The 24,046-nt window shown below is 53.9% G+C and overlaps 4 protein-coding genes and 4 non-coding genes across 12 annotated transcripts in view; 1 reads left to right on the top strand and 7 right to left on the bottom strand.

Annotated features, from left to right (window-relative positions):
* Positions 1-9,430, bottom strand: part of LOC114096933 (olfactory receptor 1F1) — a 23,519-nt gene extending 14,089 nt beyond the window's left edge. Inside the window, exon 1 of one of the 2 annotated variants that reach the window (XM_071605484.1) lies at positions 9,347-9,430. Coding sequence is in view for 1 of the 2 variants with exons in the window: in XM_071605483.1 (XP_071461584.1) it covers positions 9,240-9,341 (102 nt within the window). In the remaining variant the exon portion in view is untranslated. Of the gene's footprint in view, positions 1-9,239 lie in introns of both variants that reach the window. The other variant, XM_071605483.1, reaches the window with a different exon arrangement.
* Positions 1-9,434, bottom strand: part of LOC139701323 (olfactory receptor 1f45-like) — a 35,284-nt gene extending 25,850 nt beyond the window's left edge. The window contains exon 1 of one of the 2 annotated variants that reach the window (XM_071605485.1): positions 9,347-9,434. The gene's annotated coding sequence lies outside the window, so the exon portion shown is untranslated. Of the gene's footprint in view, positions 1-9,239; positions 9,312-9,346 lie in introns of those variants that run through there. The other variant, XM_071605486.1, reaches the window with a different exon arrangement.
* On the bottom strand, positions 6,174-6,245 carry Trnap-ugg (transfer RNA proline (anticodon UGG)). The gene has a single exon. It is a non-coding gene; the product is annotated as a tRNA-Pro (tRNA).
* Positions 7,069-7,141, top strand: Trnak-cuu (transfer RNA lysine (anticodon CUU)). The gene has a single exon. It is a non-coding gene; the product is annotated as a tRNA-Lys (tRNA).
* On the bottom strand, positions 8,738-8,810 carry Trnar-ccu (transfer RNA arginine (anticodon CCU)). The gene has a single exon. It is a non-coding gene; the product is annotated as a tRNA-Arg (tRNA).
* An 879-nt stretch (positions 9,435-10,313) lies between the features above and the next one.
* On the bottom strand, positions 10,314-10,386 carry Trnar-ccg (transfer RNA arginine (anticodon CCG)). The gene has a single exon. It is a non-coding gene; the product is annotated as a tRNA-Arg (tRNA).
* A 614-nt stretch (positions 10,387-11,000) lies between these two features.
* Positions 11,001-15,556, bottom strand: LOC114096932 (putative caspase-16). Its single transcript, XM_027940647.2, has 7 exons — positions 14,591-15,556; positions 14,296-14,463; positions 13,444-13,666; positions 13,015-13,131; positions 12,598-12,672; positions 11,763-11,866; positions 11,001-11,205 (listed from the first exon to the last, which is right to left on the bottom strand). The coding sequence occupies exons 1-7, from the start codon at positions 14,597-14,599 to the stop codon at positions 11,092-11,094; spliced, it is 810 nt and encodes a 269-aa protein (XP_027796448.2). The 5' UTR covers positions 14,600-15,556; the 3' UTR covers positions 11,001-11,091.
* A 2,047-nt stretch (positions 15,557-17,603) lies between these two features.
* Znf213 (zinc finger protein 213) lies at positions 17,604-23,832 on the bottom strand. 3 transcript variants are annotated; one of them, XM_027940641.2, is made up of 6 exons: positions 23,551-23,832; positions 21,683-22,182; positions 20,891-21,014; positions 20,425-20,498; positions 20,128-20,251; positions 17,604-19,163 (listed from the first exon to the last, which is right to left on the bottom strand). In XM_027940641.2, exons 2-6 carry the CDS (start codon positions 22,079-22,081, stop codon positions 18,505-18,507), a joined length of 1,380 nt encoding a protein of 459 aa, XP_027796442.1. In that variant the 5' UTR covers positions 22,082-22,182; positions 23,551-23,832; the 3' UTR covers positions 17,604-18,504. The 3 variants fall into 3 exon arrangements, with proteins under 3 accessions (XP_027796442.1, XP_071461581.1, XP_027796441.1); XM_071605480.1 differs by having other exon boundaries at positions 21,770-22,182; positions 23,360-23,832; XM_027940640.2 differs by having other exon boundaries at positions 23,360-23,832.
* Between the last annotated feature and the right edge of the window lie 214 nt (positions 23,833-24,046).

Genomic DNA, 24,046 nt, shown 5'->3' on the forward strand with positions numbered 1-24,046 from the left:
CACTTTTAGTCAGTGAGGTCAGGGTCACAGGGTCCAGGTCACTAGAGATAGATGGAACTCCCTGTATCGGCTCCTAGGTGGTGGGTCTCCTCTAGGTCTGCGACAGGTCCTGGGTCCAAATCCCACACCAGCTCTCACTTTCAAACTCTAATTTCTTGTCTGACCCGCCCCCACTCTCCCCACCACACCCCCTTGCTTTAGGGTGGGCAGCATGGAGTGAACCAGGAAGGTGGTACCCCGGCATTGGGTAGAACTAGGGCCTTCCTCCTTTCCAGCCAGCTTCTGGAACATCCACCAGCCAATGAAAGAGGGCAAGTGCCCAGGGGTCTGGAGTTGGTCCACCCCAGAGATGCCCCTGCATGGGAAGGACTGCCGCACAATGCAGGGACCCAAGAAAAGACATGGCACTTTGGGGAACCTAGAGCCTTCGGGAGATTTGTAGGTCCAGCCCAGGGCAGGGCGGGCTTTGCAGAGAACAGAGCCTCTGAGTCTCCCTGAACTCTGGCTCCTTCGCTGGGGCAGATGAGACTCAGCTTGGCTCAGGGCTGGGGTTGGTAAGTCAGAAAGGCAGGAAAGCCTTAGTGTGGGTGGCACAGGGAATCCCCTGCGGTTTTTCGACAGTGCCCAGCTCTGTTGTGACGCAAGTTACCGTGCCTCCACTGGGCTGGAGGGAGGTCTGGGTTGTCGAGGTACCTCAGAAAATGGACACTTGAGCTCCAGACCGTCCTCCTCTGCCTCTTCCCCTCAAGGCTTCTAGAATAGTCCTAGCTGGGCGAGGGTGGACAACAACGGGACCAAACCAATGTCAAGAATGCTGCTTGTGTTGGCTTGTTGGTCTAGGGGTATGATTCTTGCTTTGGGTGCAAGAGTTCCCAGGTTCAAACCTTAGACAACCTCCACACTTTTGACCCTTTGACACAGAGCCAGGGAAGAACTAGGGTTCATCAGCAAGACTCCAGACTTGAGCTGCCCTGATCCTTTCTCACTTCTCTTTAACCAAATGTCCCACTGGTTTGGCCCAGAGGGAAGCAAGGAGAGAAGGGTGCCTCCCGGTACTGCAGGCTCCCATGTCTTAGAGTATTTCTAGATACCCAAAGCTGGGGACACCCTAGAGAATGGGCCTAAATAAAGCAGATTTTTGTTGACCCATACTCCCAGGCCACACTGTATCTCTCCTGAGAAGACAAATCTAAACAGTGCCAGGCAACTGAGGGCAGAAGTTAAAGGTCATAAGGACCACAAGCAAAAGGAACTGTTTGGCTTAAGGAGGTTTTCCTTGCTGTCACTCAGCATGGTGGCACACACCTGTAATCCCAGCGGCTTGGGAGCCTGAGGCAGGAGGAACTCAAGTTCAAAGACACTCAGCAACTTAGTGAGACCCTAAGTAACTCATGAGACCCTGTTGTAAATAAAATACAAAATAGGGCCGGGGATGGGGCTCAGTGGTTGAGGGCCCCTGGGTTCAATTTTTGGTACCATATAAACAATCCCAGATTCCACCCAGGCAGCCACCTCTGGACAGGCAGTGTGAGGCCTGGCTATAATATCTTGCTAACTGTCTGGGGCCTTGAGCTTTAAGTGTTGGGGACAACTTGCCATCTTCCTGTTTCAGTGTCCCAGTTCCTTAGGATTACAGATGTGTACCACCACACCTGACCCTCCAAATCATTTAAAATGGCTCTAAAACTCAGTCCCTCTACTCCCCTGTTCACCTGTGAGCAGGGTGAACAGTGGGAAGGCCCCCCACAGTGATTTGGCCATCTAGAATGGTCAGTCAGGAGAGCAGGTCCTGAGGAAGTTCCCCACACCAAGCTGGGTCAAGACGTTGAAGGGACCTCTTCCCTTGGCTCTGCCCCTGCCCTCTGCTTCCCCTGAAGTCCAGCCTCAAGGCCGTTGCCCTTGAAAAAGTCATAAAGCTAGATGGAAGGGGAAACGTGGGACCGGCCAGGAGTTTGCACACACAGTACCCAGGGCTCTCCCTTTCCTTCCCCAGCCGGGCTTCCTACCACCACACCACTCCCACAACCCCACTAGCCTGCCCTCCAAAGCCCCACGGTGGTCGGTGGTCGGTGTGAGTCCTCCCAAGGTGGGGCTGGCCTCCCCACCCTGCCGCCGGCAGAATTCTGACACACTGCCTGGATTAGAACCTGCTTGCCACAAGCTTTGGGTTAATGGAGAATGTAATCCGTGGGTAAAGTCACCAGGAAGGTCTCCCAGGCAGCAGGAGCAAGAGGAAAGCAGGGAGGTAGTTGGTCATGGGCCTCCTTCTTGCCTCATGTATGAGTAAAGCTGAAACAATCTAGCCTTGCACTTTTAAACATTTCGGGGCGAGGACTGGACAGAACACGGAAGAAGGGTTAGGGGTAGGCTACAGAGCTCTGGGAAAGACCAAAGCTCCCCAGCAGGAATAGTCGCCGACTGGGGCCAAGAACACTAGTCAGGGGTAAAGGCAAAGGAGGGCCCAGGAAAGACCCTCACACTTCCTGGGCCACTCTGGTTGGAGTCACTAGTGTGCCCGACCCGAAGCCTCGCACTCACGCTGCACTGCGCCTGGTCCTTTGAAAAGGAAAATCCGAGGACCAAAGTCCTGGGCCCTCCAGGTGTCTCTGGCCTGGGGCAGTGGAGGCAGGGAAAGATCCACAAGTTCTCTCAGGTGCAGGCCTCTTTGAGGGTATCCAGAGGCGCCCAGAACTGGGGGAGGCCGAATACAATCCGAGACCCGCAGAGCCACAGAACCACGATGACAGGGAAGTGGATGCTGTAGCATCTTCCCGGCTGAAGCGGGAAACACTATGCAAACAGACACCCACTGTTGCATGCTCAAAAGGAGCGTGGAGGTGACCAGAAACAGGCCAAGGAGTGTGATTCCCGCTAGGAATGAGGGAGGTCGCGGGTTCAAATCCCAGAGGAGATATTACTTTGGCAAGTGAGATACCACCATCACCATCACATGGTGGTGGGAAGTTAGGTTCCCCGCTGCACTCAGGATTGCCTGACCCCTGTGATTTTGACTGTGTGTTCCTGCCTTCTGTGTTACTCCTTGCCCAGTGTTAGAAATTATTCTGATGTTGGATCTTTAAGATGAAGATCAAGAGGGACACAAGATAGAAATAAACCTTCTATTACTCAAAGGCCTAAGCAGTCCAGGGAATGCCTGCCTGAAGGGCACACAGAGGTCAGTAAAAACTACAGCAAGGTAACAAGTTGAACACACCCACAGAAACAAAATGTAAGAGATCCCAGCAAGCAGCTCCCTGAAACCCACATCCTGAAAGAACCCCCACATGCATCCTGCCACTACCTCAGAGACACCCTGGAAGCCTGCGACACATCCTGTTTCTTGCAGAACTTGCTAACCCTAACCCACTCTTGCAAGTCCATAAAAACCCCAAACCCCTGAGGACTCCGGCTGACACAGCTCTTGGAGTCTGGCTCCTCTCCTCTCTTGGAAAGTGAATAAAATTTTTCCCCCCTACCTTAAAAAGTAATCCCAGACGACCCCTCCTCTTTTCCTTCAGCAGCGGGGATTGGGGTAGAATTCAGTGTGAACCTTGGGTGATCGATATAGGGGCAAGAACCCCGACTTGCGCGGGCGCTGACTCCACCTTCCCGCCGAAGTGTAGTTTGACCCCTGATGTGCTGTCGCCTCTTTCCCCCCCCTTACCCAGACCACTGTCCCTTCGGGTAGGGCCAGACTTTCCTAATCTCTGAGTCCTGAGTGGGAGCTCCAACGTGAGTAGTTTGAGGGACGTGGGGCGCAGCCTTGGCTGGAGACTCGCTCACTCCACGCATCCCTCGGCGGCTCCCAAGCTGTTTTTCCGCGCCTCGGCCGCCAGGCGGTGCTGCGGGGCTGGGAAGCGGCTCCGTCGCGGCATGTATGGCAGGGGGCGCGCGAGCGAGGCGGTATCTGGCCCGGGCTTGCGTTGTCGCCTCTGTCAAGGACCAGGGCGGGTCCCTAAAACCCCTTCCCACCGGGCCCGCAGAGGTGGGCCTGTCCTGAGAGGACGTCTTTTCAAATGGTCCCCCGATTTGGCCCCAGAAAATCTGATTTCTCCTCACTTCCTGGGATCTGAACAGAAACTACGGGGGCCACCCGGGCGTGAGACCCAGTGCCTCTGAGGTCCAGCATGACCCCATGGTGGACGCAATCCATGGTGGCCCAACTGCCTCTGTCCACACCGGGAGCAGTAAAAACACCCTTCCCCTCCCAGCCGGGGGCTGTCGGCAGAGGCCTGGCCATACTTGGAAAAAGGCAACACTCGCCGACACAGATGGTTTTTAATTATTAAACTAAGAAAATGACTCTAGACAGCTAGAGGAAGCACATGTGACGTTTACATGCCAACAGGTGGAATCCGGAGGGTTTGTTAGATCATATATGGGGGGATAGTCCCTTGCGTTTAAGGCCGGGGTCAGCGCGTCGTGGGCTGAGCTCGCGCAGGTCCGCGCCGCTTCCTGTCCACGCCGCGGGACTGGGTCTTGTCTTCTGTCCCTAGGTCGGCGCGCCGCCCCACTCCCTTCCCTGCCCGGCACGATCCCGCAGTCCCTGACTGTAGGGTTTCCACGGTCTGCACGCCCGCTCCGACCGAGGCAGCGTGGCCGGGAGTCAGAAATCCCCCGGGAGGTTGGCTCCTGGCAGTTCCTTGGCGCCCAGTGTGTCCCCGGGGGATACCAATAGTGACTACGTGTGCAGTCTCCTTTTTCAGGGTAGTGACCTGACTCGTTATTTTGAAGAGTTAGAGCAGCCGGGCTAGCTCGGTGGGTAGAGTAAGAGACTCCTAATCTCAGGTCGTGGATTCCAGCCCCATGTTAGGTCCCCTCTCCACGCATCTCTTTCCTGTCTGAGCCAGGCCACTTGTTTTCAGTTACAGAGCAGCCCTCACCACAAAGCTTCCTCTGAAAGCGCCAGACTTTGACTTCTTGTCTTACAGGTACTACCACTACTGGACCTTAAAAATTGGGCTAGTGTGGTATTTGAACCAGAATCAGAAAGGGGCCACCAGCACACACACACACACACACACACACACACACAACCCCCTGAGGTAAAGAAGGGACACTGGTGTGGGCAGTATATGTCCTGGACCTCTTGCCTGTGTTCAATTCACCTGGCTAGGGCAGTAATCAATCCTCAGGTGTACAAGAGTACAAGAGGGTCACTCTTCCAGCTTAGGATACCCCAGTTTCCACGAAAACCCTTAGTCCCTGCCTGTATTAGCCATCTCCTATTTTCTGCATTCTGAAACTTGGACATCAGGGCCTCACTCATCCTGGAGGGACTTCTCCTTCCAGGCTAGCAAATTCTTGGAGATAGCAAACAACTCCTTCCAGATTGTGCACTTCAAATACAAACCCACCCACACAGAGGCCACAACACTGATCACCTCTTTTATTGAGCTCTGCTACTCTGGGCCAGGACTCACAGCCTGTGTCACCCAGGGTCGGGTATCAGACAACTAGGGACAGACTCCACACCCCGGAGCCCCCTGAAACTATTCAAGCTAGTCAATTTTAACCTGCTTATCTTTATAGTCCCATGAAATCCACAGTACGGGCTCTTGACTAGTTATCTCACCCCTTCTCCGTTATGTTCTCAATGGCAGTTGTCTCCTCTGCAGGTTGCACTGTTCCCGAATTACAGCAAAACCTATTCAACTGCTGCCGTTCTTCAGAGACCAAAGGCAGGAGCGCCCTGCACTTCCACGGTGACCCCTTCTTCTTGGCAGCCCCAACCCAGCGGCTCTAGGCCTCGCGCTCAGACTCTGCCGCCGTTTCCTCCCCTTGGTTGTGCAAGGCAGCCTCTCAAGAGGAAAAGGACGTTCACATCCGTGGGCTCCGCCAGAATTTGACTTATGGTACCCAAAGGAAATTACCCTCCCAGAGTAAGTGCCATCCCTGGACACCCCCCCCCCTCGCCCCGTGGTCTGGCACAGGACGGGGACCTGTCCAGGAGGCGGGGAGGTGGGTTTGCCCTCCGCTCTGTTGCCCAGGTTTGGGTTCCGTTTCCCCAGGGGAATCTAGAACTTCTAGGTCCAAGAATCAGACTGGGTGAGGCCCAGGCCACGCGAGGGACAGCTGGCAACGCCGAGAGGTCGCAGGCTTTCGGGAATGTGCTGTGCCTGAAAGAGTCAGCGTCCCCTGGGCACAGGATTTGTGGGTGGGGAAAAAAAGCCGGGCTCGTCCGGGATTTGAACCCGGGACCTCTCGCACCCAAAGCGAGAATCATACCCCTAGACCAACGAGCCGCCGTGCCGGGACACTCTGACGCTGGTCCTTGGAGGCCGGATCCGGCGGCTCCGCCCCGCTCCTGCCAGGGCTTCCGGGTCTCGCCCGGGAGCTAAAGACCAGGGCCGCCGCCTGCGGGGCAAAGGAGCCAGCAAGGCCCGCGTGAGCTCTGCGGTCTTTCCGGGTGCACCCCAACCCAGACACCTCACCCCACGGGGCACCCGAGTCGGGGATCCTGAGCAGGGGACAAGGGACTGCCACCTCCCGACCGGCCGGCATGGGCGAGCTTCGAGCAACTGAAGGAAGCCGGGGTCCCCCCGGACCCCACGACTGCGCCCCTCCCCTGGACCAAGACCCCTGCTGGCCTGGGCGTGGCCCCGAGACCCGACGCAGGGGTCAGAGCTGGGTCAGGGGCCTTTTCCTCCCGCGCGCGGCCATGCGACCCTCCCAACGTGGCCTCCTCTCGCCCTGGAATCAGCAGCTCAGCGCAGCCCAGGGGGGCGAGGCGTGCTCCCGCGGCGAGGTCCTGAGCCGCCCCAGGGAAGGTGGAAAAGGAGGCGTCGCGGGTGGGTTGGCCCCGGTTTGGGTTCCTCTCATCGCGCTCCCTGCTGGATCGCCTGGCCCCCGACCTTCCAGCTGCCCGGAGCTGCAACGGCCGCAGACACCCGACGCACAGCAGACCGGGGCCTCGCGGCACAGCCCAGGCCACACGAAGTGGACCCACCAACTCAACGCTCTGGTTCTCGGGGTGCGGCCTGTCTATGACCCGGGCGGTACCCCATAAGTTGACTTGGAAATCATGTAGAACTCCAACTAGCGAGTAGGGAGGGGAGTGGAGAGACCGCCCGGCTAGCTCAGTCGGTAGAGCATGAGACTCTTAATCTCAGGGTCGTGGGTTCGAGCCCCACGTTGGGCGTAACTTTTGTCGGGGAGAAGCTAACGGCGACTGCACCTTAAATACTCCTTCCAGATGTCGGCTTGTTCACTGCATTTAATTCCGGTTCCAGACGCGAAATTAGCTGCCGCGTCGGGGAAGACAGACATATACGTTACCGCAGGCCCCAAAATCTCTCTTGGGCCACGAAGCACATTTTTTTTTATTTTTAAACCAAGGATTGAACTCAGGAGTGCTTAACCACTGAGCAACATCGCCAGACCTTTTTTTGTATTATTTTTAGAGACAGGGTCTTGATGAGTTTCTTACGTCCTCGCTAAATTGCTGAGGCTGGCTTTGAATTTGGAATCCTCCTGCCTCAGCCTCCCCAGCCAGGGGGGCATTGCAGGCCTGCGCCACTGCGCCCTGCTTGGGCCGCACATTCTTGTCTCATGATTTTTCATATATTTTAAAGCTGAAATTCACATAAATTTCTACATATACACAACTACAATGAACCAATTAAAAAAAAAAAGTGTGGAAATAGAAGAAAGAAAAAAAATCTCCAGGTACACAGAGCTATCAGGAGGACCCTGTCAGTGTTGTAGTACTTGCCCCGACAGGGACTCTGCTTTTAGGGACTTCTTTGAAAGTTCTGTTATCCCAGCAGTGGTTAACAGGCCAAATCAAGAAGTAAAGCCAGTTGGGAGCCATCTAGAGTTCTGTTACTTACAAGGTTGAGCCTCAACTGTAGAATATCATGTTCAGAGATCCAGGGCCTTGTTAAATATCTTGCAGCTACAGGGTTGATATTGTTTTTTAAAAAATCAAACACACATTTAAATTCTCATGTTGCAGAATGACAAAGAAAATTGAATTTGCAACTTCAGGAGCTGTTTTGTGTGAAAGGTATGGCATTAGTTAGGAAAGTGCAGGGCCAAATGCTTGGGGACATCAGGGTGGAAAAGTATTAAAAAAAAAAAAAAAAAAAAACAGAGAAAATAGTATATAGTATTATGTGCCCTCCTGACCCTCAGGTTACACCATTATCAACTCACAGATAGACTTGTTGATCTGTTTCCATCCAGCCCATGATTTTTTTTGGGGGGGGGGGGCGGGGGTTGGGGTGGATACCAGGGATTGAACCTGGAGGCATTTAACTCCTGAGTCACAACCCCAGCCCTTTCTTTGTATTTTTATTTTGAGACAGGGTCTCATTGAATTGGTTAGGGCCTCCCTAGTTTGCTAAGGCTGGGTTTGGAATTGTGATCCTCCTGCCTCAGGCTCCCGAGTTCAGCCCACGATTTTAAAGCAATTTAATCTCTAAAAAATTATGCGTTTATAAAAGACAAAGAGTTTTTTAAATATATGTAACTATAATACAACAGTAGTACACGTTGGTACTGAACATTTTTTTTTTTTATCAAGTAGAATGGATGGTTCTTGAAATAGTGTAAAGGACACAAGCATTCCTCTCTCAAAACTGAAAATACTTCTATGAAAACATCCCTTGTGTCAAAGGGTCCAAAACCCCCGGTCTTTGCCCCGGGGCAGACAGTGGCTGTATAGCCACAGAGACAATTATCTACACTTTCTTTGCTACTTGTCTTGGAGAGAGGCCTAAAAATGCAACTTTTGTACCCCGGGTGGGACTCGAACCCACAATCCCTGGCTTAGGAGGCCAATGCCTTATCCATTAGGCCACCGGGGCTGACAAGTCAAATGGTTTTCTGTTCTAGAACCAGTCTTTTCCTCATTTTTGGTGGTTCCGGCAAAATTTTGCTCGGCTCTGTGACCTCATTCTGGCCTTTTCCTATCCCCCCACTTCGATTCTCGATCTGCGCTCCAGTTCATCATCTCGCCCACTCCCAGGCGTCCTTGGGACCCAGCTGTGCAGGAGCTCGAAGACATGCGACACTTAAGTTTTATTTAGGGATTTAGGGTTATCCATCGGCCTAGGTGGTATGCAACTCGCTGGGGGAGCCAGAGATCCCAGGTTCAAACCAGGATCAGGCCTTTAATCCAGGGGTACCCCTGCAACACGGGGACGGCTGGTACAGGAAACAAGGTGTCTGTGAGGCCCAACGCGGGAGGGCGGGCACCATGAATGTCCAGTGCCCCGCAACAGACCAGCACCTACCCGGAAAGGCAGAGCGTCCTGTGCGGGGGCCGCGGGGGGTCTCCACCCCGGTCCTCCTCTCCCACTGTCCCTGGGGCTGCATGTTACCTGGTGGGGCCGCATGTTACCTGGTGGGGCCCCTTTGTTGTTGTTGTTGCTTATTTTGTCGTTTTAGCAGATCGCCAGCCCGAAGCCTCTAGCTTCCCTCTGGCCCGGCCGGTGGAATCTGGGCGTCGCAGCCGAGGCAGGGGGCTCGAGCCCCACCCGCTGCCTTTGCGTGGCTCTTCTCTTCCCCTTTGGGTCTCTTAACCTCGGGAAGTTCCTCTACCGGGAGTTCTTACTAAACCACTGCGACGTCACAGCCGCCGGCGGAGAAGGTGACTCCGCACGACCCCAGGTCGCCCTCGCGCCCGCGCCTCTGCACTCGAGCTGAAGCGGCCTTGTCGCCGGCGTTGTCCTCGCGGTGGGGCACCCGCCATTGGCCACGGAGGGTTCGTTAGCCAGAGTCCTTGGAGAGAACGCGGGCTCAGCAAGTAAATTCTCCAAGCGAAATGTCAGCTCAACCTCGGTCAATATTTAAAATGTTGGGTGTGCATTTACAGTAACCATAAGGTCCCTTCGTTGCCAGAAACCGAGATGATCTATCGGCTTTCGTCCCACATATTTTAGAACGGTGAGCGTACGTCAATAGAACTGTTATTTTCGTCATTTAGAAGTGTACAATTCAGTGGCCTTAATTAGATTCAGATTGTTGTGCAACCATTATCACATAATTTACTAGGTTTTCAAATGCACATATCCTTTGATTCCCCTGGAGCAACTCCCCACCGCACCCTCAAGGAACCCTCCCTCGCCTGTCAGTTTTCATTGCCTGAACTGTAAACCGCAGAGCTCGCTGTTCACGATTCTGCGCGGCTCTGCTCGGCAGTGCGCGGGGGTCCGGCAACCGCCTCTGGTCGCCCGTGCTGTAACCTTGACCCCGGTCCTCAACTGCAGATGCAGGCTAGGGGCGATTGGGGACAAAGCCTCTGACTGTAGAGTGTGTCCTGAGGGAAGGAAAACACTTCTGTGAAATTAGAAAAAGATTCCCCGCAGCGACCACGAAGGGACTCGAACCCCCAATCTTCTGATCCGGAATCAGACGCCTTATCCATTAGGCCACGCGGCCCCACTGTTCTAGAAGCCTCAGTTTTTTCTATAAAGCATATTGAAGCGCCTGCGCATTGTGCCCACGCGCATGCTCAGAGTGGAAAAAGACTTACCCTTCGTGGCAAATGCGGGCGGAGTTCTCAGTGGGGACGCTGCGCAGGTTTTGCACCCCGCCGAGAGTTCGAATCAGGATGAACCTGGAGGTCCCCAACCTCTCCCAGCTATCTTCTCTGGCTCCTAGAAACCCTTCTGACTTCTTCCCGCACCTGCCCGCCTTCTGCTCTGCGCTCTCCTGCGCTCTCCCCGTCACTTCACTGGTGAATATGCAATCGTCTCTTTCAAGAGTAGCTGAGTCCGCCAGGAAGGCAGAGGCGGTTTCTCCTTCATTTCCATGGCCCCAGCGCCAGGAAGAGAGGGATGTACTCCCGGGCTGGTCCTACTTCCAGCCCAGCCCAGCCCACGTTGGTTCCTAATTCCGAGACACAGGGCACAGGTCCCAGTCCCGCTTCTGGTTCCGAGGGGCACAACTGCACCTTTACCAAGTGCCAGCACTTTACATCCATCATAACACTTATTTCACAGATCCCCGAGAGCAAGCACTGACCCACGCAAAGCAATCATTAACAGGTATTTATTGAACGCCAATTAAACGCCCATGCCCAGGCTGCCCGCCCCTTTGTCCTGAAGAAGTCAAGGAGTGGATCGGGCGGCTGTAGCAGGGCCCTTAGGCCTGCAGGCAGAGCCTGCGCCGGAGGGAGCTGCGGATCTCCAGGCAGGCCTTGCGGAGCTCATTGCAGTCTGGCCCCAGCACGTCCAGCTCACACACCCGCCTGTTGACCTGAGGGGCCACACTGAGCCTGTGCCCAGGATTCTAGGCACTATGGGGATCAGCCTGGCTCCCGTTGCAGCCCTTGCCTGCTGTTTTGTAAGGCCTGAAATTTCAAGTGCTCCTTGCTCACCCTCCAGTTCCCGTCTAAGCCAGACGAGCTGAATCCCACTTAAACATTAGGCTTCACCTTTCTGCCAGCCCACATAACTTTTTTTTTTCTGCATAAATATTCAAATAAGCCAATTCCATGCTCCTGCTTAACCAGGAGCATCTCACCTCTTGTCTCTAGGAAGCCTGCTTCCCACAGTCCCTGCTGGTTCCCTGTTTCCCAGTGCATCTCCTGTAGCCCTGCATGGCATTCAGTGTCCTCCCCCACACACACACATTTCAGTATATGTGAGTACCAACTGCTGCTGCTCGCATCTGACCAGTGCCAGAGGTCCTGAGTTTCATTACCTAAGACTGTTGAGGGCAGGGAATCCCCCTTTCATCAATGGGGCTGATGGGAGGGGCTCAGGAGAAAAGTCAGTCAGCCCCTATCTCCTGGTCACCCCCCACACACACACCTCGGTCAGCAGCTCCAGGAGGTCTCCCCTGGGGTTGGCTCTGAGGACCTCCACCAGCGTCTGGACTAAGTCAGAGCCCTTCTCATCCCGATAGGCCACACAGTCTAGGTCAGGGAGTAAGGGTCAGAGTAAGGCTCAGGCCCCTGCCTCTGCCTCTCAAACCCAGGGACCCACTGTGACCAGACATGGAGGACAGCAAGCACAGAGGATCCAGAGATCAGGCCAGAGAACAAGGTGTGGGGCAGAAACTTCTTGCATTTGGACCAAGTTGTTTCTCAGTGTTTGCTGAGTGACTATATATACAGATTCAATATTGAACAAACATTTGCTGTGGATCTACTAGGTGTCAGGCAGGGCCCTGAAACAAACAGATCTTCCCTGCCCTCACAGAAGTTCCTGCCTGGAGGAAATGGTGCACGTGCACAGATGGCATTTGACATATGCACACCATCATTGCTATTAATGAGCGAAAAACTGTAGAAAGGAAGCCGGGCATGATGGCACATGCCTGTAATCCCAGCAGCTTGGGAGGCTGAGGCAGGAGGATCAAGAGTTCAAAGACAGCCTTAACACACTTAACACTTAGTGAGGCCCTAAACAACTCATGAGACCCTGTTTCTCAATAAAATATTAAAAAGGGGTGGGATGTGGCTCAGTGGTCAAGTGTCCCTGGGTTCAATCTCTGGTACCAAAAAGAAAAAAGAAAGAAACTAGGGAAGGAGATGTCTTAACTGCAATTGGGCTGGTTACTCTACATCCCAACCCTGGCTACCACTAAGGCCAATCCAGCTCTCAGAGCAGGAAGCTGGGCCCAGTGTAACTACATACTTCTTACCCTCAGTGGCTGCATAAACTGTCAGGATGTCTGCTTGATCAGAGCTTCCTGAAATGGGGCCCCTGGAGGGGCTGCCTGCAAGAGAAGTCATCTCCAACCACCAGCATCCTAGGCTCCCGCAGGCCCAGGTTCTCCCCATCTCCTCATCAAGGGCACCACAGGGCAGTGGAAAGACAGCTGGAAATCTAAATGTCAGCCCTTTGTTTATTAACTGTAACCTCAGAGAAGCTCAATTAAGGGGAGTAGCACTCACCTCCCAAAGGCCTTTTCAATTTTTTTCCTCCCTTTCTCTTGGCAAAGAGTGGGCAGAGGTGAGAGCAGGACACCAGCTAAGAGCCCCGGAAATGCTCTCTGAACAGTTCCTACCCTGGTACCAGACCTGTCAAACCCAAGCTATGGAGGGAAGGCAAGACCCACCTTGGGCATCAGTATGGATCTGGAGGACATCTGCCTGTGTAGGGATAGCTGGAGGTGTCCGAAGCCAGCGCCAATACCAGGGGAGAGCCACTGGCCCCACACCAGCATCCCTGTTTCCTAGAGGGGTGGTCAGATATCTTCACTCAGTGGGTACCAAGCATCCAGACCTGATGATGTGAATAGTGGGGCCAAGCAAGAACCCAATGGCCAGAGCCCCATGTCAGGCCTGCTAAGCTGGAAGTATTCAGAGTGATGAAAGACCAGGCTGAGGTCAAGGGCTCAAGTCTGTAGGCTGTCCTGTAGGACAGGAAAACAATGCTCAGGCTTCCTGGAGAAGGTAGACAGCAAGCGTGGGAGGCTGAGGGCTGACAGAGGAAAGCCAGAGAAGAAGGCAACTTGGAGGCCGCTGCTCACCCCGGACAGGCTTACCCCCGCGGCAGGCCTGTAGCAGGAAGATCTTGGGTCTGCCCCGTAGTGCTCGGCAGTGGCTCAGCTCCTGTACCAGTGCCTCTGGCTGCACCTCTTGCCCGTCAGCCCCCAGCAGTTGCCCCTGTGGCCCCCCATGAGCCATCAGGGCCACAAGGGCACAGCTCACAGGGCCTCTACAGGTGTCCAGCCTCTCTCGGAACTGAGCCAACTCTGCCTGGAACCCCTGGAGTGGGGACAAGGTTGAGCCCTGGGCCACAGCCTCCCCAGGCCCTGGCTGTCCTCCAGGAGGCTGAGATGTCTTCTCCAGTGTCTGCCCACCCAATTTCCATCTGCCTCCAACCTCAGGCCCAGGGAGGAAGCCCTAACTCCCTGTTACAAGTCCTGGCATGGGCTCACTAGAGGTGATGTGGAGGTCTAGCTTCCCAGAGCTGATTCTCCTCCTGTCCTAGTGAGGAAGAAGTGCAAAGGCATGAGGAGAGGGTAGCAGGATGATAAATGTCCAGAAACAAAATCACAGAAGGCGGGAATACAGCTCAGTTGGTAGAATGTTTGCTTCACATGCACAAGGCCCTGGGTTCAATTCAGCACCACACACACACACACACACAAAAAAAAAAAAAAAAAAAAACAGAGCTTTGAACTGGGGAGCAGAGACCCAGTCAGCAAGGGAGACCAGCCTCTCCAAGGCAGGAAAGTGACTGCCATTCATGCAGCAGGAAAGATAAAGGATAAGCCCATGGGTGCACTTCCTGTGGGTGATGTGGGAGAGGCCCAGGAGGGGATCCCCAGAGTCCTAGGGGAGGGGTGTCCTTTCTTCAAAGGTACCACCAAAAGTTCTGGGCTTCCCCTCACCTGAGCTGTAGGGTCCATTCTCAAGGTGATCTCGAAACCCAGGGACCGGCACAGGTCCCCCAGTGCCTTCACATCATGCTGTGCTCCGGGCTGGTCTTGGATCACAGCCAGGAGGAGGGCAGTCTTGACCCCCAACAGGTCATACTGAGCCCTGGGACTGGGTTCTGGCTATAGAGAGGGTTGAGGCACATTCAAAGTGGTCTAAGGGGGCTCCAAACTCCTAGCCTTCCCTACCTGGGCATGGTCAGGCTCCTCCCACCTGCAATGGCAGCTGTTTGAAGGAACCCTGCCTTACCTCAGGCATCCAGGGCTCCACACCTCCCAGGCATAGTACTCCCCTCAAGGAGCTCTGAAAGAACAGGCAGTAGGTGTCCCCAGTAGACTCTTCAGCTACCCTGCAGAACAGCTGGGAGTGTGGGATGCCAGGATACCTCAGAGGGGCTTCTCAGTGAGGGATCTCAGGGGAGGGGCACAACCCAAGCAGGTGACGGGACCCTGACTCCAGGGGAAGACTTGGCAGATTCCTGGCTACTACAGGCTCTTGGGGGTTAACTGCCAGAAGGGAGAGAGGAGGAGGAGGAGGAAGGATAGTCCTAAACAAGACCTCAGGTCTAGTTCAGGCTCCAGGTCATTGACTTCCCTGGCCTCAAGTGGACAGTGGCTATATCATTACCTCCTGCCCTGCTTCAGGGATTAGTGTGCACAAAGGCAGGGACCTCACTAGAATGGAGCAGGCCTATGGAGGAGGGCTCTCCATAGGCATTTTCCTGTCAGAGCTATGGAGAAGAGCTGAGGCCTGAAGGATCACCTACAGGATCACCCAGCCACCACCCAACTGCGCAGTGAGAACTTCAGACCCCAGGACCAGACCTGAATCAGTCCCAGTCCCTCAGTGACATTAATCACTGCCTGGATGAGTGTCAAAATGGACAGCTGGAAATACCAGTTTGGATGCCCAGACCACAAGGAAGGCCACTGCTGATAGCCTAGGAGGGACAGGGAGGCATGCCACACAGAGAGAGCTGCTTGGGCAAGGGCATGGAACGTGAGGCAGCCTGGATGTCTGGGGGTCCCATGTGAGGCAGAGCTGTGCCCAAGGCCTATACAATGTGTAGGCAATAAATGTTTGTAGAATAAATGGGGGCCAGGTATGTGAAAGAATTTAACTGGAACTAGCTCAGGACAGCACAGTAGGGCCAGGGTGACCACAGGACCACCATCGCCTTCTAAGGCCTCCACCTCTGTCAGCAGTCGCAGCAGGGACCAGTGAGGAGAGCGGCCACAGAGCTCCCTCAGGCCAGTGCAGCTGGTGGAGAAACAGCACAGGGGCATCCTGTTGGCCAGAGTGGGGAGCTCTCCTGCCCATCCTCTGCCCCAACTTGTCCACCCCCAACCAAGGTCCCTGCCCAGACACTTACCACCACAGCCACTTGAGAGCAGGAAGAAGACTTTGGGGCAGCCCCTCAGAGCCCCACAGCGACTCAGCTCCTGGACCAGCAGCTGTACGTGCCTCAGCTGCCCACTGGGGGCCACTAAGGCTACAAGGGCACAGCCCACAGGTCCCTTGTGGGCATCCAGCTGCTCCTGAAACCACACCAGCTCCTCAAGAAAGCACTAGGGCAAGAGCCATGGCCTGGCCTGAGTCCATGAAGGTCCCAAGTGAGATGGGTGCTGGGGGTGGGGATGAGGAATGAGGCTTACCTGAACAGAGGTCTTCCTCTTCTCACAGTTTTAAAAGCCCAGGGACCGGAACACACAGTCCAGGGCAGCAACGGTAGCAGTGGACACCCCATGGCTGCTGAGTGTCAGGGCCACTCTTGAACCCTGCAGGCTGTATTCCCCCTGAGGAGGTAAGGCCAGAGCTGGGCCCGGCTGGGGCTCTGCTGGGTGTCTGGAGCAGGCTGGGCCAGGTGCAGCCTCCCATTACCTTTCTCCCCAGGCTGTCTTGAGCATCAGCCAACTGTGAGGCCGCCTGCAGGGTCCCAGCCACCAGGAAGGCCATGGGGGTCAGGTGGAGCTTTGTCTAAGCACCAGCTCACCTCCTTGGTCCTGACTCACAGTATGCTAGGTCCCAACTCTTGCCCTTTCCACAGACTGTCTCCTATCAGCTCTGTTTAAGACCTGAGTTGGACTCTGCCCCCAACCCCTGGAAACTTGGGCTCCACTCCCCCAGCCCACCTCTGTTCTCTCGCTCCAGCTGATGACTTCCTGGCTGACATTGATGTGCAACACATGAGCCAGGAACCTGTGCCCAGTTCTATTCTTAGCACTTGGCTCACATTCCTATCTGATCTTGTTACACCAGTGTCTCCTTTTGGAGACAGCCACCACACTAAAAATGCTCTCATACAGCCCCCACCACTTCTTACATCCCTAACACCCACATACACACACATACACATGCAGACAACAGCTCTGAGCCCCCAGAGGCCAATATCACTGACTGGAATCAGCCTTGTCTACAGTTCCACCCTGGTTGCTTCATCTGGGAAATGGGGACAGTCATGACCACAGATGTGCTAAATTGGGGGCTGGCTGAGAAAGGGTCCCAGGGCAGAGGCTGGCACAGGCAAGCCAGCTAGTGAGGGACAGGAACATCTTATCCTACCTGCTCTCACCTCTCTTCAGATGGGCCTGAGACAGCACCAGGAAAACAGGAAGGGACAAGGGTAGAAGGAGGAGCTGTACTCTGGTGACCACTGGCTCTGACCAGGCAACCACCAGCTCTGCACAGGCCACAGTGTGGGCCTGGGCAGGGGGGAGGTTGTCTTTCAAGGGCTGCCTGGGGAACAAGGGCAGGGCCTATTTTGCCCTGTCAACCTTTTCCCCTAAGACCCTTAAGCACAAGACAGCTTTAGCTTCTGGGACCTAATGAGCAGCAGGAGTATTTCAAGCAACCAAGACAGCCCCTTTCCAGCCCCTTGCCCATTTCATCAGTGGGGCAGAAGAGGGCCTGATAAACACCCCATGTCCTGCTTGGCCCCCCACTCTGCCAGGGCAGAGAGGTGGCCTAGACCAGGGCAGGCACTGGCTGACACAGTGGAATGAGAAAACCAGGGTATATGACTGCCCTTAGGGATCAGACCCACCTACCAGCCCAGGATGTGGCTCCACCTGCTGACCACACAACACAAGCCAGTAGTATGACCAGGCCAGGAGGCCAAGGGTAGAATTCCAGGTACCCCATCCCCACAGCAGACACCTAAAGAGAAGACAGGCTGGGCTCAAGAGTAAAGTGCTTGCCTAGCATGCATGAGATTCTGGGTTCAATCCCAAGTACTTAAAAAAAAAAAAAAAGATACACAGACTAGAGAGAAGTTTCCACATTTATTCAAACCCTTCTGGAACCCTCAAAGTTGAGCTCTCTGGGAGCCCCTAGTCTGTATGTGTTATTACACATACAGACCTGCACAGGATACAGACAACAGAATGGAATGCAGTGCTTGAGGAGTCAGCAACAAGGTGCTGAGTACTGATGGAGCATTAGTGTTAAGTACCACAAAGAACATGCCTCTGGAAAAGTGGACAGTAGGGGACCTCTACCCACCCTGTTCTTGATTTCCTGGTTGGCCTCCAATTGCCAGAGCCACTGCCACCACCTCCAGAAAAGTAGATGGGTGGTTCTCAGGGGCCTGCCGCGGAAGGGTGAGTCTGCCAAGAGCAAAGGTAGGCAGCCTCTGTGGCCAGGCCAGGTCTGGAAGCAGGAGATGATGATAGCTGAAAAGCTCCTGTGGGCACACCCAAGACCCAGATTCTCCTAGGTGTGGGCTGACTGTCCCTCCCAAAGTCCAGCAGCCCCTGGTGCCAAGGCGGGTTCTCCATACCCACTGGAAGGCACAGGCTGGTAGGGCAGAGGAGCTGGCTTACAGACCCACCTGAGAAGGTAGGGAACAAAGAGACACTGGCCAGGCAAGGCTGAGGGGGTCCTGGGACATAGCCCTAGGCCCTGCCTGAGTCCTCAATTACTTCATGCCCCAGCCAGGAAAGTTCCAGACTCCAGGAAACTAGAGGTGGGGGGGAACAGAGCAAGAAGAGGAAGACAAGGTAGCAGAATTTCCACTCAATGGGAGCAGGGCCGGCTAGTTCTGAGGGATGCCCCTGCCCCTATGCAGGCCTGGCAGTGGTGGAAAACCAGTGGAGAATCCTCAGTGTGGACAAGGAGGGGTCACAGGGAGCACCTGCCTTGCTCATCCAGTTCCCATTGGCCACTCACCCCACGGGCTGGGCCATCTTGGCGTGCAGGCTCTGGTGGGCAATGAGGTGAGCACGCTGCTTGAAGCTCTTGTCACACTCGCCACAGCCGAAGGGCCGCTCGCCAGTGTGAACACGCCGGTGGTCCAACAGGTAGGAGCGCAGGGAGAAGCTCTTACCACAGTCACTGCAGCCGAAGGGCTTCTCGCCCGTGTGGATGCGTTGGTGGTCTGCCAGGTAGGCGCTGCGGCTGAAGCTCTTGCCACACTCAGAGCAGGAGAAGGGCTTCTCACCCGTGTGCACACCCTGGTGACGCACCAGGTCAGAGGAGCTGCGGAAGCTCTTGTCGCACTCGGGGCACTTGTGTGGCTTTTCACCTGTGTGTGTGCGTTGGTGCCGTGCCAGGTCCGAGCCCCAGCGGAAGCGCTTACCGCACTGCCCGCAGCTGTGAGGCTTCTCCGCAGCTAGGTCCCGAAACTGACGCCTGCGAGTGGGTGGCCGACCCCGCCGTACCCCTACCAGCTGGCCTACAGCTGCTCCTGGCCGGTTCTCACTCTCCCAGGCCTCAGCCTCTTCAGGGCTCCAGGATACAGACACCTCACTGCCTGTCTGGCGCGGAAGCACCAGCACTGCCTCCTCCAGCTGGGTCTTCGAGCTCTGGCTTTTGAGCCCCAAACCTGCAAAGCGGGAGGAAGCAGCCTCTTCAGTCCTACTTGGTTCTAGAGTTAGTGCTGAGGCAAGGAAGAAATGCAGCTCAGGGAAAGCTCCCTGGCTTTGAGGTTCAGACCTGGGTCAGACATGCAAGCCCCAGTTCCCTCATCTACAAAACGAGATAGTGATGAAAAGCCAGTAGAAGAGTGGTTACGAGTGAGCCCCAGAGGGTGGACCCTCTGGGCAGATCCTATCTGCAGGGATGCCTCCTAATCATGACCCTCCACTAGGTCCCTTACCCAACCAGGTCCTTAATCCATCCAAGAACCTTGCTTCTATACCTGGAACTAATGGTCCACTCTCAGAGCTCACTGAATGGATTCAGCTTGATTTTGTGAACCACCCATTCTTGAACTGGTAGAAATGGAGGTATTAAGCAATGTGGTCCCCTCACTTTACAGGTTCCAGTTCTCCAAATTAAAAAATACACAGTAACTTCAGTCAGGGAAGGATCTCAGCCAGGTTCACAGGTTAGTATCTGGCTTGGAAAGGGACCCCAAGTGTGTGGCTTCAAATGGCAAGGTGTTTGGACTTGGAGTGCAGCCCAGCCCTGTCAACATTTTTGCAGCTGGTGAGCCAAGGTGGCCTCACAACAAAGCCTCTTTTAACTCTGTCCTTTAGTGTGCAATGACTTCTCTGAGTCTCAGGTCCCTCATCAATAAAATGGGAAGAATATTTCAATGCACCATGTTGTGTGAATCAAAGGAGAAAATGTCCTTATAAGCACTCAGCACAGGCTGGCACATCTCAAGCACTTGTCACATGATATACCTGTACAGGTACAGAGAACTGAACATCAGCACAAGAAAGGAATCAAACAGGGCTCTAGAAGAGACCCAGGAAAAGCCCACTTTGGAACTGGCCAAGGGAAGAGTGGGAAGAAAGACTGGGAATGGCAGCAGGATGAGGGGCCCACCTACACCCACTTACCCAGGGCAGCATTCTGGGAATTCTCCCGCTTTATGTCCCAGAAGAGATTCCTTTGGGCAGGGTCCAGAGAACCCCATTCTTCCCGTGAGAAATAGAAGGGAATGTCTCCCAATGCTACAGGTCCCTGGAATGAGGAAGGAATATTGGGCTCAGGCTGCCTTGCTCAAGTCTCCCAGGCAGCTGTGGGTGGGGACAGGGTGAATCAGATGAAAAAGGGCTACAGGAGAAAGCAAGGAACATTTTATAAACTCAGCAGTGCCAAGGGTCTCAGAGAGGACAAAGGGACTGGTAACTCACATGGACCCCAGAGGCAAAGCAGGCATCTGTGGTCTCTCTGGTATTATCCTCTTTAAGAAGAGCAGGAAGCTGGGCTGAAAGAAAAGAATGGCGCCTCAGGGAGGCCACCTCAGGCCTGAGACTGAGATCTTAGTCTCCCCTGCACACGTGCACATGCACAGACACACATGCATGCACATACAGATATACATGTGCACATATGACTGGGCTTCAGAAAACAGAAACCCCTGGCTTCAGGGCAATGCTTGAGAAGGAACAAGGCCCCTGGCCAGCCATTCTACCGCCTATTTTTCTTTTTTAAATACTTTATTTCATTTTTTTTTAGTTGTAATTGGATACAATACCTTTATTTTATTTTTATGTGGTGCTGAGGATCGAACCCAGGGCCTTACCCATGCCAGGCAAGCGCTCTACCGCTGAGCCACAACCCCAGCCCTGTCGCCTACTCTTGTAGAGGCTTACTTACCATTGTGGCTATGCTGCTCCTGGGGTACAGGCGGCTGGCTCCATGCCCCCACCATCAGCAGAGGCCCCCTGGCCTGGGATCTCTGGACTGCAGACTCAGGTTCCACCTCCTCTGAGGGCACATCCTGTGCAGGAACCACAACATGCTCATCAGCACCGAGATCAGACGGGGGAGACAGAGTTTAATCCCTGGGAAGGAGACACAGGATATGTCCCTCAGGAGGCTGGGGTGTTGAAAAGGAGAGCAATATGGAGTCCCATGAAAACCCCAGAGGAGAATGTAACACCAGGCAGTGCTGTGTGCCCAAAGATACTCCCCATCAATCATGATGCAAGAACCAGCCCTACTGCCAGGTCAGAGCCTCACACCAACAGATCATCAACACCTCCCCAGATGCTTCCAGTCTCAAGGACCCAACACACCACAAGACAGCAGGGTGTTCACAGACAGCTCTACCTTCTCATACCCTTCTGGAGCTCTCATGCATATCACTGTATCCCTAGGGCCTGGCCTAGAGCAGAACATGAATATACATTTGCAGATCCTAATGAAGTTGAAAACTTTTTTCTGGAACAAGCCCACTTTGCCCAGTGAAACCACCAAAAAGAAAGCAATCATATTTACTTTGGACTCGTCTTTCAGAAAGGCAATATGTGTTATATCATGCTTTTGTGCTTACTCCCTCGGGCTTAGGGTCTCCCCTACCCTGTGAGCCTCCTGGAGATTCATCTCCATGGACATGGCCACTTCTCTTCAGCTCAAGACCATCTGGATCTGGGAGGGGCCCCTCACCTGCAGCCAGGCTTTCACTGGCTGCTTCTGTAGGTCTTCCACCAAGGCCACAGCTTCCTCGCCACTCCCTGGGAGCTGTCCCCGCACCTGGGCCTGGATCTCCCCTGGCAGCACTGTCAGAAACTGCTCCAGCACCAACCGCTCCAGAATCTGCTCCTTGGTGTGCAGTTCAGGCCTAAGCCAACGGCAGCAGAGCTCCCAGAGCTGGCTGAAGGCTTCATGCGGCCCACCCACATCCCCATAGCAGAACTGACGAAAGCGCTGGCGGCAGGCCTCAGAATCCTTGCTGTCTTCCTGCTGGACAGATTCTTGCTCCCAGGAGGAATCTTCCACCTTCACAATCAGAAGTCCTTCTCCCTCCTCAGGAGCCTGGTCCTGGTGCTCCCAGGGGGATGCCATTCCCCTGGCCTAAAGCTCAGGGCTGGTCCGCCTCAGCTGACCCTTTCAATCTCCCAGAGGGATCCCCTGTGGTGGCTGGGCTGGCATCTAGACACACACTCCTGGGGAAAGAGCAAACCAGCAGGATTTGGGGAAGGGTGGAATACATGAGCAAACAATCAGCTAAAGGGACATCCAAGATCCAGGGACTCCAGTACCCATCCATTGGTGCCCTGGAGCAGTTTTTAGGCTTTACTCTAATGCCTTATTCTGTTTTTTTTTTTTTGTTGTTGTTGTTGTTTTTGTTTTTTTGAGGAGGGTAGCTACTGGGGATCCAACCCAGGGGTGCTTTACCACAGAACTACATCCCCAGTCCATTTTATTTTTTGAAGACAGGGTCTCCCAACTTGTCCAGACTGGCCTCAAACTTGCAATTATCCTGGTTCAGCCTCCCTAGTAGGTGGGAGAGTAGCTGAGATTACAAGCATGTACCTTGGTGCCTGGCTATGTTTTGTTGTATGTAACAATCTTTCCTACTAATAGAGGTCCACACCTCTATCGCCAAGCCTGGAATAAAAACCCTGGGTTTTTTCTGAGTCACTTGATTACAAAACTTAATCTCACTCACTTGTACTACTACTAGAGCTACTACTGATATGAGCATATTTATGTTTATATTTATAGCACTTAATGTAAATGTTCACATTTTATGGCAAAAAATACTAATGTATTTGTTGTTTGTAAAGATTCATTGAACTAAGGACATTTTTCCATGTGTATATTTCAATTAAAGTTTTTAATTATTGTATTTCAGTGTTGTCCCCAATCCCTTTGTAGGTGTTACTTAATATACCATAGGGGCATTGTATTATCTTTCTCAAATTTGAAAACTTCTGAATCCCAAAACATATCTGGCATTGGGGGTGTCAGAGAAAGGCTTTATAGATGAATGTGTGACATATTTGGACTTTGTTACTCTTTACACTTAAACTGCCAAGTTACATTTTATGTTGTTAACCTTCAAAATTCTGATAAGTGTATTCTGAATTTTTTAAAGCAATAAACACAAACATCTAAAAAAGGGAGAAATTTTAAAAATATACAAATACATAGAAAAGAAACTCCCTTTCTCGATGTGGTTGCAACTCTCCCTCCTCGACAGTCTGGCAAATGACGTCTCAGGTCTTTTCCTGTGCTTTTAATAAAAATGTTATCCATATAAACGAAAAAAAAAAGTGCTTGATGTGTTGTATTACATAAATGAGAAGGTTTCTTTCATTAGGAGCACTATGAGCTTACGTGGTATGGGTGTACTTGGGTTTCTTAACCAATACCCAAGTAATGCATTCGAGTTGTTTCCAATTCTTCTCTATTACACACTAAGCACTTTATTCACTCTTCTGCTCTTCACGAGTCTCTTGAAAAGTACGCGCGCCATTCTCGTCCTCCACTGACAGGAGGTCTCCCCGGAGAGGCCAGGACTCACTCACCAGGGTCGCACGGCAGGACGCGGCAGGCGGGTACGTTGACCCGGCCGGAGCCCCGCGCTGTCCCCCAGCAGCCTTGCCTGCGCGGAGCTGAAGGAAAGCGGGCGCGCAGGGGCGTCTGCCCGGAGACCAAGCGGGCAACAGGGGCGCTAGGAGGACCCGCACTTCCCAGCGGAGCACAACCCCTTCGGCCTACGCCTCGGGGCGCGGGCCCGGGCCACCCAAGGCTCCACTCCCGACCTTGGAGCCCGGAGGCCCGCGTCGCCAGTCCCCGCCCCCGAGACACACCGCCCACAACCGCCCTGGTGTCCCCAGTTCCGCTGCCAGTCCCAGGCGCCGGAAGCCCGCGCGGGGCTCGCCGGGAAACCACGCGGCGCATGCGCCACTGCGAGTCGCACCATTTATACCAAGCCGGGGACCGGAAGTTTTCCGACGAACAGCCAATGAACAGGGAGAATTCCTAGAGATGGCCAATCAGCAGGCAGCAACGCTGCGTCAA

The sequence above is a fragment of the Marmota flaviventris genome, chromosome 19 (assembly GCF_047511675.1).
Source record: "Marmota flaviventris isolate mMarFla1 chromosome 19, mMarFla1.hap1, whole genome shotgun sequence".
NCBI lineage: Eukaryota > Metazoa > Chordata > Mammalia > Rodentia > Sciuridae > Marmota > Marmota flaviventris.